Source organism: Desmodus rotundus, chromosome 7, assembly GCF_022682495.2.
Source record: "Desmodus rotundus isolate HL8 chromosome 7, HLdesRot8A.1, whole genome shotgun sequence".
Lineage (NCBI taxonomy): Eukaryota > Metazoa > Chordata > Mammalia > Chiroptera > Phyllostomidae > Desmodus > Desmodus rotundus.
Window position 1 is genome coordinate 34,838,322 of NC_071393.1, and position 15,365 is coordinate 34,853,686.

The 15,365-nt window shown below is 41.8% G+C and overlaps 1 protein-coding gene across 3 annotated transcripts in view; it reads left to right on the top strand.

Annotated features, from left to right (window-relative positions):
• SIN3A (SIN3 transcription regulator family member A) overlaps positions 1-15,365 on the top strand; it is a 61,704-nt gene that overhangs the window by 24,583 nt on the left and 21,756 nt on the right. For all 3 annotated transcript variants that reach the window (XM_024557125.3, XM_053929191.1, XM_024557123.3), the window contains exons 4-13: positions 2,811-2,917; positions 3,591-3,873; positions 4,933-5,184; positions 5,738-5,890; positions 6,026-6,184; positions 7,880-7,969; positions 10,329-10,447; positions 10,971-11,181; positions 11,509-11,625; positions 13,935-14,173. In XM_024557125.3, the coding sequence (XP_024412893.1) occupies positions 2,811-2,917; positions 3,591-3,873; positions 4,933-5,184; positions 5,738-5,890; positions 6,026-6,184; positions 7,880-7,969; positions 10,329-10,447; positions 10,971-11,181; positions 11,509-11,625; positions 13,935-14,173 (1,730 nt within the window). The remainder of the gene's footprint in view (positions 1-2,810; positions 2,918-3,590; positions 3,874-4,932; positions 5,185-5,737; positions 5,891-6,025; positions 6,185-7,879; positions 7,970-10,328; positions 10,448-10,970; positions 11,182-11,508; positions 11,626-13,934; positions 14,174-15,365) is intronic.

The following is a 15,365-nucleotide window of genomic DNA, read 5'->3' on the forward strand; positions in this document are numbered from 1 at the left end:
AAGGCTTTACAAGCATTTGAATCCACTTCTGTAAGCCATTTATATTCTGTAATTAGGAATTGTCCAGTGAGAACATACATGTAGGTTATTTCAAGCATCAACACTGTCTAAACTTTTTTGTCTTTGGCATATTGACAAGGAAGATATAAATAATTTGAGGCTTTCTTGCTGTGATACAGTTATTTATTGAATACAGCAGCATAGATCTTTGGCACATACTTAGCAAGTTCTCTTTACAGGTTGGGTTTTCTCCCCTGCCCAGTAAGATCATGAACTTTAGGAGGTTAGGGACCTTAATAAGTTCCTGTTGAAGTGAGCCAGGAATGGGCATCAGCAGAGTTGAAGGTTCTCCCCTAGTGCCTCCTTAAATGTGTAGCTTCTAAATGACTAGTTCTAGATGATTTTTTTCTGAGTTGTGGTTCATAGAACTATACTTTTGAACTATACTTCAGGCAATGTGAGAATTTCCTTACTATTTTTTACATTCATGTATCTCATAATGCGGGTGTCAAGCTGGGTTTTTTAAGCGTAGTTGTTATTTTGTCTCTACTTTTTAAATAGGGGTTCACATATGACCTGTACCTTTTCTTCCAAACATACACACATCACATATAATTTATTTCCTTTAGGTTTCTGTATTTTTTTTCCTTCTGTAGTTATGTTATACCATAGTGAGCTTGTTTATTTAATTTTTTGGTGTTCGTTTATTTTTTTTAAGTCCTCACTTGTCAAATGATTATAAATGCTGTTTTCAAATATCTTCCAAAGTCTTTGTATTTTCTGCAAATTTAATGAGTTTTATATTCCATCCACTTGTCATTAGTGACCAATTTCAATATGGCTAGTTCTGAATATGAATTAAATAGTGTATCGAATGTCAACGGGAACTGTCATATTATTTGTAAAGAAAAGCCAACCATCAAGTGAGTGAGTGGGTCAGGCGTACAGCCTGTGCTCTGGCAGCACTGCAGTGCTCGGTCACGATTAACCGTGGCTGTTACGGAAGTTTGGGCAACTCTTGAAATGCCATTTAGTAGTTTATTTGAACATAAATATTCTGTTTCACAGTATTTATCACAAGAGTAGAGTTTATCAAGTCACATACTTATTTTTGAAACTTTTGTAAACTTGATATTTTGTATAGTGTATTTTACCATGTATAATGTGCACTTTTATATCCAAATTTTGGGGGGCAAAATAAAGATGTGCATTATACAGGGATATAATAATCCCGTGTATAATGCTTACAAAACGTGTGTGTGTGTTATACACGGCAAAATAGGTAATTTAAAATAACCCCAGAATATATAGGAAACACCTTGTAGGTAATTTCCTTGGATATCTCCTCAGTGACTAAAAATTTAGTTGTTCCAAACCCAACTTACAACTTTCTAGTCCTTCAAATAGTTCCTCTTTGTGAATGCTCAAATAATTTATAAATCAGTGAATGCTCCTTCTCCCTTATCTGCCATATTAGTCAGTCCCCGGTCCCTGTCACTTCCGGGTCCTAAAAAGCTTTTGAACCTACCCAGTCCCCCTGTTCTTTTGGTCAGTACTGTAAGTCAAGCCGCAGCTGCTTACATGTGAGGTGGCCTTAGAGCAAGACCGATGATAAAAATCTCAAATGCTTGCTTTCTTTCTTTTTTAAGATTTTATTTATTTATTTTTAGGGGGAGTGGGGGAGAAAAAGAGGGAAAGAAACATCCATGTGCGAGAGATGCATCGATTGGTTGCCTCTTGCATGTCCTATCTGGGGACCTGGCCCACAACCCAGGCATGTACCCTGATTGAGAATCGAACTAGTGACCTTTCTGTTCGCAGGCCGGCACTCAATCCACTGAGCCACAACAGCCAGGGCTCAGTTGCTTTCTAATAAGTTTTAAAGGCCTTTCAGGATCAGGTTCTGCTTCCTCTTCTCTCTCATCTCTTGCCACTCTTCCTGTCACCATTCCTCCTCTTCGCCACAAATCCTCCAGCCAAAGTAAACTGTTTGCATTTTTCCAAGTGTGCTTGCTAGATGGTGTCCTGTCTGGGATTTTGTCTGGGATTTTGCCCATGCTGTTACTCTCTTTTTTTCAAGATTTTATTTATTTTTAGAGAGAGGAAGGGAAGGAGAAAGAGAGGGAAGAAACATCATTGTGTGGTTGCCCTTTGCACATCCCCCATTGGGGACTTGGCCCACAACCCAGGCACGTGCCCAGACCGGGAATCAAGCCGGCAACCCTTTGGATCGCAGGCCCGCACTCAGTCCACTGAGCCACAGCAGCCAGGGCTAACTCTTGACTTTCTTCTTGGGTCTTCACTTTAGTAACTTGTACTCATCCTTAACACTCAGTTTACCAGTTACTTCCTGGGGAAGCCTTTGTGTCCCTCCTGTGCCTTTTGGGTGTCAGTGGTTAACCACTTACCCCACTGTGCTAGGATTCCCAGCTCGATGTGAGTGAACTTCTGTAGAGAGGAATTACGGCTTGTCATTGACTCTTTAGTACCCCATGTTGGGCTGGGGCTGGTATGGCATGTTGTAGCTTCAGTAGACATTTGTGAAATGAATAAATGAACAAGTAAGTGAATGAGACATCAATGTGTATTCTTCACTAGTCATTCTCCAAAAATATGCAAGGCAAGGCTACAGATTTTGAGTTGGTTTGTATTTGAAGCTTGAGTTTTATTATTGGTATCCACACTCACTTTTAATACCTCGTGTATTTACTGTATATTTCTATTTTATTTACTATATTAATTTTATTTAGGCATACGTCATTTGTTTTTTTATAATTTTTGTCTTTCTTTCTTTTTATTACCTGCCTCAGGTGGAGGATGCGCTATCCTATCTTGACCAGGTGAAGCTGCAGTTCGGTAGTCAGCCTCAGGTCTATAATGATTTCCTTGACATCATGAAGGAATTTAAATCACAAAGGTAAAAGGTGTATGTGGTTGTACTCAAGCTTTGTGCCTGGAGTGTTGATTTCGGAGGGGAGGGGTATAGCTTATTCTACTCTCCTGAAAGATAATGGATGTCTCCTTTTGGGGGTTTAATTTTCAGGGTTATGCTTTAATTTTATGTGTTGATTTGTTGATGAAAATTATAGGCCCTAAATCTTTGTTTTCCCCCTGTTGGTACATTTTTCTTAACTAAAGTTTTCTTAGGACGTCACCTCAATCAATGGAGGTGGACTGGAATGATCAGGCTACTTGCTCTTTGACCGAAGATACACTGATACTCCCGCGTGGCTCGCTCTTTGACGAGAGTAGCTAGTGATCTGAGCAGTGTAGACGCGGGGTCTGCACTGCTGTGTCACAGGTCGGGTCTTGCGTGGAGATTGCAGCTTTAGGGTTATCTTGAGTATCTGCTTGATAGGACTGTTACCGTGAATACACATTCTGTTCAAAGTTGTGACCAAATCTCTTTGAATATGAAGTAAATGTCTGTGAAATTTCAGATTTCTTTGTACGTTCTTAATTTTGTAGTAAGCAGATTGATTTCTATTTGTTTTCCTTTTAGAGAATGTAATGTGAGATTTTTTTCTTACTGGAGTGTTTTTCAATCTTGCCACTTTAATTTTTGTTTTTGTTTTTGTTTTTTTAATCAGCATTGACACTCCAGGAGTGATAAGTCGTGTGTCCCAGCTGTTCAAAGGCCACCCAGACCTGATTATGGGCTTCAATACCTTCTTGCCCCCTGGCTACAAGATTGAGGTGCAAACCAATGACATGGTGAATGTGACGACTCCTGGCCAGGTTCATCAGATTCCCACCCATGGCATCCAGCCCCAGCCTCAGCCTCCACCCCAGCATCCTTCCCAGCCTTCAGCCCAGTCAGCTCCAGCTCCTGCCCAGCCAGCTCCTCAGCCCCCACCTGCCAAAGTCAACAAGGTGAGCACTTGGAAAATTTCACATCACATGAAATGCATCTCTAGAAAGCACCCTCCTTTGACATTTCCCCTTTAGGTAAGACTAGATACATATGTTACAGTGATCTCATCAGAGAAGGTTCAGTAGTCACATCCTATAAAATGGTTCACATGTACATACCACATGTTTAGATGTCTGTTTAAATCAAAACATAAACAACCTATAAGGACTCTTCTTGTTCCCAACTTCTGCTTATTGAACCCAAGAGCATCCCAACGGGCAGCAATTCTGCTTATGTGGTGGTACTTTGACAGCACAGGCAGAAATTATCATCTTATCATCATACTGTGCTCCTGCCTACGTGATCATCCTCTCACAGCAGTCACTCGGGTTACCAGGTTAGGTCATACCAAGCTAAGCAGAAGATGCCGTTGACGACAGTGATGATAATGGTCATGGATGTTCTTGGTCTAGAACTGCACTCCAATAACAGTAGCCACTAGCCACATATACCTACATTTAAATTTAAATTAATTAAAATAAATACTGTGTCCCCTAACTCTTACTAGGAATGACCAGTTTTTCACTTGCACTCGCTACATTTCAGGTGCTCGGTAGCCCCGTGTGGCTAATTGACCATCCATGACAGTGTAAATAGAGAACATTTCCATCATTTCAGACAGTCCCGTTGGACTAAGCTGGCCCAGGAGGCTTTGATGTGGAGGTTCTATAACACTGAAGTGTCTTTTTTGACACGAAAGACACAGCGAATGTAGAATGAAGTTTTTTTCTATTTGCACCTGTTGAGCTAGTGTGCTTAAAATTGCATATGAAAAGTTCTTCCCTGTACCTACTTTTAAGGCTGTATTTAGAAATTTTGAGACTGAAATATTTGATTTAGAATTGTGTGCCCTCTACACTTCCCATCCTTGCCCAATGTGATTTGAGTTGGACTGAAATGGCCTGGCCAGCATGAATAAATAGGTTAATCGGACACCTTGTTTCTCTTTAGTTAGAACTTTTTTTCCTGTGTCAAACCATTTGTGTTCCTGAGGAGAATAAAGACTTTTTTCTTTTTAGCCTTCCCAACTACAAGCACATACTCCCGCCAGCCAGCAGACCCCCCCACTCCCACCATATGCATCCCCACGCTCTCCACCCGTCCAACCTCATACACCAGTGACAATCTCGTTGGGAACGGCCCCATCCTTGCAGAACAATCAGCCTGTGGAGTTTAATCATGCCATCAACTATGTTAATAAGATCAAGAACAGGTTCCAGGGCCAACCAGACATCTACAAAGCATTCCTGGAGATCTTGCACACATATCAGGTAAGAGAGTTGCTCTCCCGACCTGTCTTAACCAAGTCACCCTATGAGGACATCTAGTCCAAGAAGAAGTTGAATAAATATTACTGTGTCTTAATGAAAATGAACCAGTTAGAAATTGATAATGTATTTATAAAGCACTGATTGCCTGACTTTAATTTTTAATTGCTTTATAGCATGTAGTTAGGATTTTTAAAGTTACTGCCTTATGAAATAAATATTTCTGTGCGAAGTTTAGAGGGTGACTTGTGTCATAAAGTAAATCTACAACAGGAGGAGATTTCTCTAATGTGTGTTTTACCGATTGATAGTAGTCCCCTGCACATTCACATATTAACTGCCCTAGTTTTAAAAGGAATTGTCAGCTAGCATCTTCCACTTCTTTCTCAAAGCTTGTAGTCAGAACAGTTTCTAAAATTACAGGCTTTGTTCTTAAATGCAGCCCAAGTAGATAACACATGGAGTTCCTATCAGACATCTCAAAAAAATATGCAGAAGTAATTCATTCAAAACAATGCTCCTCCAATATGATCTCTTCCCATTTGCAATTTATCAGAAAGAGCAGCGAAATGCCAAGGAAGCTGGAGGAAACTACACTCCAGCGCTGACTGAGCAGGAAGTTTATGCTCAGGTGGCTCGTCTTTTTAAAAATCAGGAAGATCTGTTGTCAGAGTTTGGACAGTTTTTACCAGACGCCAACAGCTCTGTGGTGAGTTTTATTTAGAAGAACTATGCTATTTAGAATTATTATCGTAGATGAGTTAGCTGGAATCAGTTACTTTTTCTAAATGATACTTAACTTGCTTTGGTGAGAACATTAATCTCTTTCATGTGTCTTAATTAGCTTTTAAGCAAAACAACTGCGGAGAAGGTTGATTCTGTGAGAAATGACCATGGAGGAACTGTGAAGAAGCCCCAACTGAACAACAAGCCACAGAGGCCCAGCCAGAATGGCTGCCAGATCCGGAGGCATTCTGGGACAGGAACCACCCCTCCAGTGAAGGTGAGGATGAGTAGTGGCTGCTCACCTAGACTTTGAGGAGCAATTGTAGCGGACAGGTACTCGAGGGTTGGTCCTGTGTTCATACCCTGTACGTGCAGACAGTTGGATCCTGGGTTTTCAGAGCAGGGTGCGTGTCACAGAAACTCAGCAAAGCTTCTTATCTGGCTTTGCAAAAGAAGGTTAGAACACCACTACTGACCCTGATCACTGTGCTTTTTTTGAGTTTTCATTGATTTTATCTGTATTTTCTCTCTGCTGATAGGTGTCATCTGTTTTTTGTTTTCTGCTAAGTTTCTGAGACATTAATTTTTTCCTTCTGATTCAATGCCTTAAACCTGCCTTGTGCTAAGAAAGATTATTAAGCTTGAGGTTCTTCTGTGAGTAAAGTGCCTGTGCTTTGTGAGATCTGTTTGGTCTAGAGACCTCTCCTGCCCACGGTCCTTTTTTGGTTTGCCTGATCTCACCTGTATCCTCTGAATCTGCAGGTTGTGGGACCTTTGGCTGTAGCAGGAGGAGGTCTTAAACTAGTGTTAGTGACTTCGCACAACAGTGCTGACCTGCCTGCAGAGAGCTGAGCCTGCTGCCTCCCTCTTTACCGCGGAGAGGGGTGGCGTGGGGACTGAGTGCTGCTTCAGTAAATTTTAAAGCAGCATATAACATGGAAGAGAGGCGTGTTTGCAGAGCTGTGTTAAAGAATCAAAGCTAGTAGAGTTTCTAATAGTAAGAGATGACCGGTGATTAAGCAGATAACTACAAAGATTGGCATGTTAGGTGTTGTTGATACTTTTGAAGGACTATTATTTTAGTGTTTGTAATGGTTTCTCTTTTGAAAGCAAGTTGGACATAGTAATAGTTTCTGCTTCTTCAATAAAAAGTATTGTTTATAAGGATAGCAAAAATCAGGCCAGTGGATTTGCTCCCCTCCTGAGTTGGTCTTCTCCTACACGTGATTAACCACAGGTGGAACCACTACATAGGGGTTGGACTCCCTCCCTACTTCTTGCTCAGGCAGCGGGAGCAGTGGCGATGGCCCCTCAGCAAGTGGGCTCCGGGGTGGCAAAGGGGATGCGCTACTTCTCCCAGCATTGTGTTTCGTCACAGGTAGTTGAGATGTTGCTTTTTAAAACTCAGTTCTTGCCTGACAGTTATGTTATGACCTGTTTGCGCCCTTTGCAAGAACAGTCTTAAGTTGGTCTGAGTGGATGTTGCTGAAAGACAGTTATTCCTTCTGTTAGGAAAATACGCTCTTTTCATGAATTTTTAAATTGAACTCTAATTAAAAGTTAAAGATTGATTTCTGTCCACTCTCGGTAATATGCTCCAGCTCTTTTTACAAACAGTCTCTTCTGCCTCCACAGCTAGGAAGACAAGGCAGTGGCATTATATTCCGAATAAAGTTACTTGTGGCCCATGGAAAAAATAAAGATACTAATTCTGTGACAATTTGTAGAAAGGATATTTGGGGAGTAGGATGACCTGCGAACTCTGTGGTAAAAACGGATGGGCACACTGAAAGAGAGGGGACAGGTGGGAATCTGGTAGGCTATAAAACCAGTTAGTAACCTGAATTCTCTCACTTGTCGCAAATTATTAATCAGCAGTGGTTAATAAGGAAACCATTTGCACACGTGAAAATAATACTTGGAGGAACTCACCCTTTGAATCTTACATGTTTGTATTTTCCCTTTTTTGCAGAAGAAACCCAAACTGCTCAGCCTAAAGGACTCTTCTATGGCAGATGCCAGCAAGCATGGTGTAGGAACTGAATCCTTATTTTTTGATAAGGTGAGTGAATGAATGAATTAGATTTAATATCAACCAGTATGCCAAAAGAAAATCACTGCATCCCCAAGAAGATTTTTTTCTTTAGAGGCATCAAGCTGGTAAGGACTTTCTACTATTTAACATAGCTACCAAGAGAAATGGTAGCATTGTCTGCTTTGGTTTTGTGAAATAGTTTGCAGCAAAATACAGCATTTTCCATGGTGGAAAAAAGCTTTAACAAAATGCATGATATTAAAAACTCTCAAAAGGTGTTTGGAGTTCCCTGTTGCAGGTATCCGGGTCTGCACGGTGGAGAGTAGGGAGTATCAGTGCACTAATTGTTGAAGACTTAAAATTTTTATCTTCTAATTGCTTTTGATACTTGCAGTATCATATACAGGGTTCCTTGGGATTCAGATTTAGTTGTATGTTTTCAGCGTGCTCCAGGTGATTCTGATGAGCAGCCTGAGCTGGTGATCACTGGTGTAACAGTGTTTTAGGGTGTGTTAGTTTGACCTTTCTCCCGTGTCTGACTTCCTCGTTGGAGACTTTATGAGTAGCAGGCTACTTTCATCAGAGTTGGTGGCAACTGTCAGACTTCTCACTGGCAGAAGCCAGCTTGGGTTGATCTGCTGGTGATTCACCCTGTCTTGGCAATTAGGGGTTTTTGCAAAAGTGCAAATGATTTAGCATTTCCATGATTGGTGCTTCTTGATCTCTCGCTAGCCTGCTGTGCCCGTGTGCGCTGTTCTGCAAAATAGTTGGGCCCCTGGCTCTGACTTAAATCGGTTCCGAGGGCTACTTGATGCTTTTGAGGCAGATGTAGAGGTCCAGGTTACAGTCAACAAATGGCAAGGAAAGGGTGGGATTGGGGAGCTGAATAAGTTCAGTTTTTAAAGAATGATGGGGTTTTTTGTTGTTGTTTTTGAATATTTCTTTTTTGGAGATATTGAGTACATACTGAATTAGGTATAGATGAAATGTCTGGAATTTACTTTGAAATTCATTGGTGGGGAAATGGGCGTAGATGAAACCAGATTTACTGAATGTTGATCATTAAGGCTGGGTGAGAATGTGGGGTTCGTTAGACTATTCTGTGTATGTTTAAAGGCTAATAAAAATCAAAGTGAATATGGTGTATTGTACAACAGTGAAGTGCTCTTTTGTCTTTGCCTTTGCAAGTACATGCTCCATCTAGCATCTACTGATTGGGAGTTAGGAAAAGTCAATGGGAGCCTGGAGAAAGGGGTTCTTGATAAAGCACGTGGTCTGTGACCGTCCACTAAAGCACCACACTGCTGAACATTTACTACTGAAATTGAAACTTCAGTTTGTTCATCTAACCAGGCCAGTTTTACTTTGTCTCTGCCATTGAACATTTTTAGGTTTTTGGATATTAAAATGTCCGATATTATAAGTGGTAGGAGGAAAAGAATTGGGTCAGAGGACACAAGTATCTTATTTAAAAAGGGCCTTATATAAGATCACCAGTTTGAAAACAGTGTTGATAAAGACTCTTGCTGTAAACATCTGTTAGGAGAGGAAACAAAAGCTTGAGTAACTGATTTGGGTTTGGAGGATTGATCATATGAGGAGGTCAGTGTCTTATTTCAGGATCTCATTTTGAAAGTCTTTTGTTACGGAGAATTTTACACATAGGTGAAATTGAAGGGAACGGTGAGCTGACTCCGCCTGTGCCCGTCACCATCCAGCTGCCCGCCAGTGTACTCCTTTCGCGTGCACTCTCGTCCACGGGAGACGGGTCACACACACTGGGTTACTTCATTCCTAAATATTCTTACTAAGTTTCCTTTTAAAATTTTTTTATCCTCACCGGAGGACAGTTTTTCATTGCTTTTTTAGAGAGAGAGAGGAAGGGGGAGAGAGAAGCATTGATGCGAGAAACAAGCATCGATTGGTGCCTCCCATTTGCGCCTGGTCCGGGGACCACACTGGTAACTTAGGCATGTCACTGCCACAGCCTTTTCGGTCACAGGATGACTCTGAGCCACACCAGCCAGGGCCGTTTCCTTTTAAAATAAAGCCTTTTTTCAAACATCATCATGATCACCTCTGAAAAAACTAACATTAATGTGTTAGTATTATCAGATAACTTCAAATTTCCTTAATCATTTAAAAGAGAGGCCAGATCACTGACCTGTGTGGTGCAGTTGGTTGGGCGTCATCCGCAAAGCAAAAGATCCGCTGATTTAATCCTCAGGATCAACGTTTCTCTCCCTCTCTTTCTCCCTCCCTTCTCCTCTCTCTAAAAATAAATAAATAAAATCTTTTAAAACCCTAAATCCTTAAAACACAAATAAAAGTGCTCCAGGATCTCCTTTCCCCACTTAACCATCTCTCTTCTGGTTGTCTCCACAAGGTCCGCAAGGCTCTGCGCAGTGCGGAGGCCTATGAGAACTTCCTGCGCTGTCTTGTTATCTTCAACCAGGAGGTCATCTCTCGGGCCGAGCTTGTGCAGTTAGTCTCTCCTTTCCTGGGGTAAGTAGAGTTGAGGGTGCTTGGTCCTGATATGTGATATGGAAGTGAGATAAAACTTAGTTTGTGAGAGTCCTTGATGGGAAAAATTAGTTTGATTGTGGTAGGTTAGTTGGTTCAAAAAAGTCTGTCAGGAGTCTTCTGGGAAGTCTTCTGTTTCAACTGTAGAGATGAAAAAACAGGGCATCCCCAGATCAGTGTCGGATGTTTATAGAGACCAGTCTCTTCCGGGTTCTAGAACCTTGCCTGTATCTGACAGCCTAAGAATGGTCTGAATGTTGAAGCAGTATTCTTGATGAGGAGAGTGGCTGATTCTGTCTGATTTCAGGGCACTCTTATGTCACCACCCTACCTAGCCTCAGAGCGCCCTACAAGAGGGGAAGCCAAATGCCCAGAAGCAATAGTTGCTGTTGGAATTTGTCCCTGGTAGCAGAATTCTGACCCAGTGCCAAATAGTGGTAGCCATTCCTCAGGATAAGTGCATCATGCTTCTCATTGCTCACCAGCTTTTGGTTTGATTTTTCAGGAAATTCCCTGAGTTGTTTAATTGGTTTAAAAACTTTCTGGGCTATAAGGAATCTGTACATTTGGAAACCTTTCCAAAGGAACGAGCCACAGAAGGCATTGCCATGGAGATAGATTATGCCTCTTGTAAACGACTGGGTTCCAGCTACCGAGCCCTCCCAAAGAGTTACCAGCAGCCCAAGTGTACAGGACGGACTCCTCTCTGTAAAGAGGTAAGGCCTACCCCAGAAAGGAGCAACCCCAAATCTTCAGCTTTCTCTAGAAGGGAATGGTCCCCGGATCAAGAACTTATATCATTGAGGAAATCAAGACCCTTTTTTGTCTTTTTTTCAAAAGAAAATATTTTATACTTATTTCAGAACCTTTTCCTTAATCTAGTATCATTTGTAAACTTTCTAAAGGTGAAGCTTGTAATGCTAAATGTTCTTCCTTTCCCTACAGGTTTTTTGTTTGTTTGTTTGTTTAATCTTTTTATTGAGAATGGTAAATCACCAGAAAGCTTTGTTACACTTTTGTTTCAATTTCTCTTTTACCCAAAGGTTTTAAATGATACCTGGGTTTCCTTCCCTTCCTGGTCTGAGGACTCCACCTTTGTTAGTTCCAAGAAAACTCAGTATGAAGAACATATCTATCGTTGTGAAGACGAACGCTTTGAGGTACAAACACCTTTATTATTTGAAGTTTGGGAAAATGGGAGGTGCTAAGTAAGACATCTTAAATACCTGTCTGTGAGGGTTGGCTTTTAAGACCGAAGAGTTGGGCGTTCGCGTCCTTTTGCTTATTGTACTTACCGTGTTTTAAGAGTTTGTCAAATACGTTAGTAATATTTTGTGGCCAATGTGACTTATCTAGGCCACGTGAACCCTTTTAACTGAAATTATCCACTGATAGCCAAATAATAATTTGAGTTTTTAATTCTGTTTTAAAGGTTATTATGTATTACATGGTAAATAAACTTAGTACTATAGTAAGGCCTACTTGGCTTTCTTGAAGCTGCTTGAAATTATTTTAAAGTGTATTGTTATTCTTAGGAGGTCAAATCAACTCTCCTGTGAGAATTGGTATTCTTCTATACTTCTGATGTTGATGGTGGTACCTTTTGAAAGAAAGTTAGAGTAGGGACTTTATTTTAAAGTAGTTGGGAAGTAGCTTGAGTGAATGAATGAGCTGGTGCAGCCCCTGTGGCAGGAGTGGGAGTGCTGACAGTGGTTCCGCATCCCCCATGTTCACTGATACTTCCAACAAGGGAAGGGCGTGTTCAGTGTGTCTAACGAGGTGAGATCACATGTGTCCTATTTAGTGTATTTACTATGTAAAATTGACTGGCCCTGCTTACTTATCCTTATGGATGGGTGATACCTTGCTCTTTGTTAACCCATATGGATTTAGCCCTCTGCCAGTTACCCCCACACTCGTTCCAGCTGTCTTGGGCATGTGGTAAAAGAGGAACCACATTACTTGGCCACTGGCAGATGATTGGCCACCTCTGCCCCAGGGTTGATGAAGAGCTTCAACCATTTGCAGAAAACTAAATCATGATAGATTCTAACTACCATGGAAAATTTTATCAGGCTAAAAAAAGCATTGCTTATGTGTGTTTAGTAAGGTTAGATGAGTTAGAAGGCAGAGACTGACATCTTCTTTTGATGGGATGTTCCTGTTTTCACCTGGTATGCAGGCAAACAAGAGGCAACGTGCTCATCCTCCCGTTTGCGATTATAGCAGTGAAAGTGGCAGAGTGCTGTCTGCGTATGTGTTCAGGCTGGGGTGAGACAGGCTAGTTTGCAGGAGTATACCTCTCTGAAAATCTCTTATTAATACAGTGGTGTCCAAGGAACATTCTTTTGCACATCAGGACAGATGAGTGATCCTAGAATATAGACAATCCCCATATCTTGGTGGCTTGAAGAAACATTTATTCCTTGATCTTGCTACGTGTGCATTGATGTCTAGCAGGGGATTCTGCTCCTCAGAATCCCTTGGGGGCCCGAGCTGCCAGTCACTGGCAGGAAAAAGACAGCTCTAGCCTGGAAGTAATACACATGGCTCTGATCCACCTGTTCACAGCTCATTTGCCAGAAACAGTTACAAACACGGTCCCGTCTAATCACAAGGAGCCAGGATGTTCAGTCCATCTTTTGTCCAAAATTGGGGGTGGGGAACCAGAAATATTTGACAAAATGACTGCCACAGTTCCAAAACTAGAAAACTTAGGGGAACTTCTATAGACCTTTGTTTGTAGGCCCTTGAGACTACTAATTACTTTATTTTCTGTTTCTCATTTAGAGATTCTTGCGTTAAGGGTAGGGAAAAAGTTAACTCAAAGGCTGCCAGTCATATCCTTAATCAGGTCAAACTAGGCCCTTGCCAGAAAGTAAGTGCCAGGAGTTCAGTAGGAATTTAAATGGGTCCCCACACATACAACATTGAAGTTCTTAAGGAATGACATGTGAGCAAGGCCGTTAAATATTTAAATATTTCAAGTTACCCTGAAATTTTTTTCTCATAAGACTGAGAGTTATCATCTTGAATTGTCTCTTTGGGATTTTTTTTTTTTTTTTTTTTAGTTACTGTTTGTAACATCTGAACAGTTCAGGAAAGTTCAGGGAATAGTGTTTGTAAGGTTGCTTCCTATTAGGCCTTCTAATCTGGGGTTAGTAGTCCTAAACCAAGCACACTGTTGGTGGTAGAAGTAATGATTACCACTTATCGGTCACTTAATTGATGTTTGGTATGTGCTAGGCATTGCACACAACCCTTCATGTGAATTGTATCATTTGATCCAGAAAACAACCTTACGAGAGTAGGTGGTATTATCCCTAATTTGCTGGTAAGAAAAGGGTCTTCTGTGGCTATTGTGGCAGAGCCAGGATTCCATTCCAGGGAGTTTGGTATCTCACCCTAATACTCCTACTACTATTCCATTCTGGTTTGGGTCCCGAGCATACTTTGTCTTTTTCTTTAGCTTGATGTAGTTTTAGAGACCAATCTGGCAACAATCCGGGTTTTGGAAGCAATACAGAAGAAGCTTTCCCGCCTGTCTGCTGAGGAACAAGCCAAGTTTCGCTTGGACAACACCCTTGGGGGCACGTCAGAAGTCATCCATCGGAAAGCACTCCAGAGGATATATGCTGACAAAGCAGCCGACATCATTGACGGCCTGAGGAAGAACCCCTCCATTGCCGTCCCCATTGTCCTGAAAAGGTATCTGAGCAGATGTGCCCTCGTGCTCCCTGTGCTTCAGGGTGTGTCCCGCTATGGAAAGCTTGTTTCTGACCGTGGCTCCTCCATTCCTCCCCACCCTGCTTGTTGGAAATCAGGTGCAGCATGGGATAGTGGGGCTGCTTTTACACACACGTGTGTAAAATGCTTCCCAGAGTGCGTGTTATTCTCACTCGGGGGCCCTCCTACCCTTTTCCATATCATTGCAGTTTTAGTGTCTGTGCTGCCAAAGCGAGCGTGCTGGCGGAGCCTCTCCATGGGGTTCTGTGCAGCCGACAGCAGAGGACAGACCTTGAAAGGCCATAGTGCAGTGCTCTGCGTTTGAGGCCATGCTTTAAGTATAGAAAAGAGCAAAGAAGAAAACCACCTTCCGTCTTCCCCTTCCGTCTTCCCCGGCGTTCAGTACTGACCATTGTAACAGCTGTGACTTTTAAGAAGAGTCACCCTTTGTCTTCACAAAATTGACACGCGTTATTTAAAAAGACTTGGATGGCGATTTCTATAAGAATTTTTTATTTTTTCTCCTAATAAGCCTTCTGTGTGAGGTGTAGAGGGGCTGTTGTGCCCATCTGTGATCAGGCATCAAGGAAAGGCTCGAGTCAGGGTCGAGCCCTGGGTTCCTCCCACTCCAGACCACAGTGTGAATCCCAGCTAAGAGCTGGGTCCTCACTCAGTATCTATTGCCTGGTGAAAAGGAAGTCCTCTCTGCTGCACAAATGGATGCCCCAATTTTAGTGCTCCTCCCAAGTCTTCCCTCAAATGCTACCACAGGTTACTTCTCTTTCTGCCAGTAGCATTTAACTTTTGGCTTTGAGATACTCAGTTCCTGTGTTATTTTTCATTTTACTCTCCTCTCCTTGTCTGGAGGGTCAGTTGTTCTCATCAGAACTTCCCAAACTGTGTCCAAAACAGCATTACCGTGCAGGCTCTCTGCTTTTGGACTTTTGCATTTACATTAGCATAGGAAACATTCTTAGAGGTTCTGTAACAAAGAAACTGGTTTGACTTTGTTTTGGCTGGCCAAGGATGAGAACTCCTTTTAAGGCTATTCCATGGACTGCTGTTTGAGAAAAAACTGTTCTAGGTAGTATTTCTGACTTCGGGACAAATTACTTCCCCCAAATCCTGAATGAGTAATTTCCTCATGTAACTGAATTAAAGACTGGTTTGAATA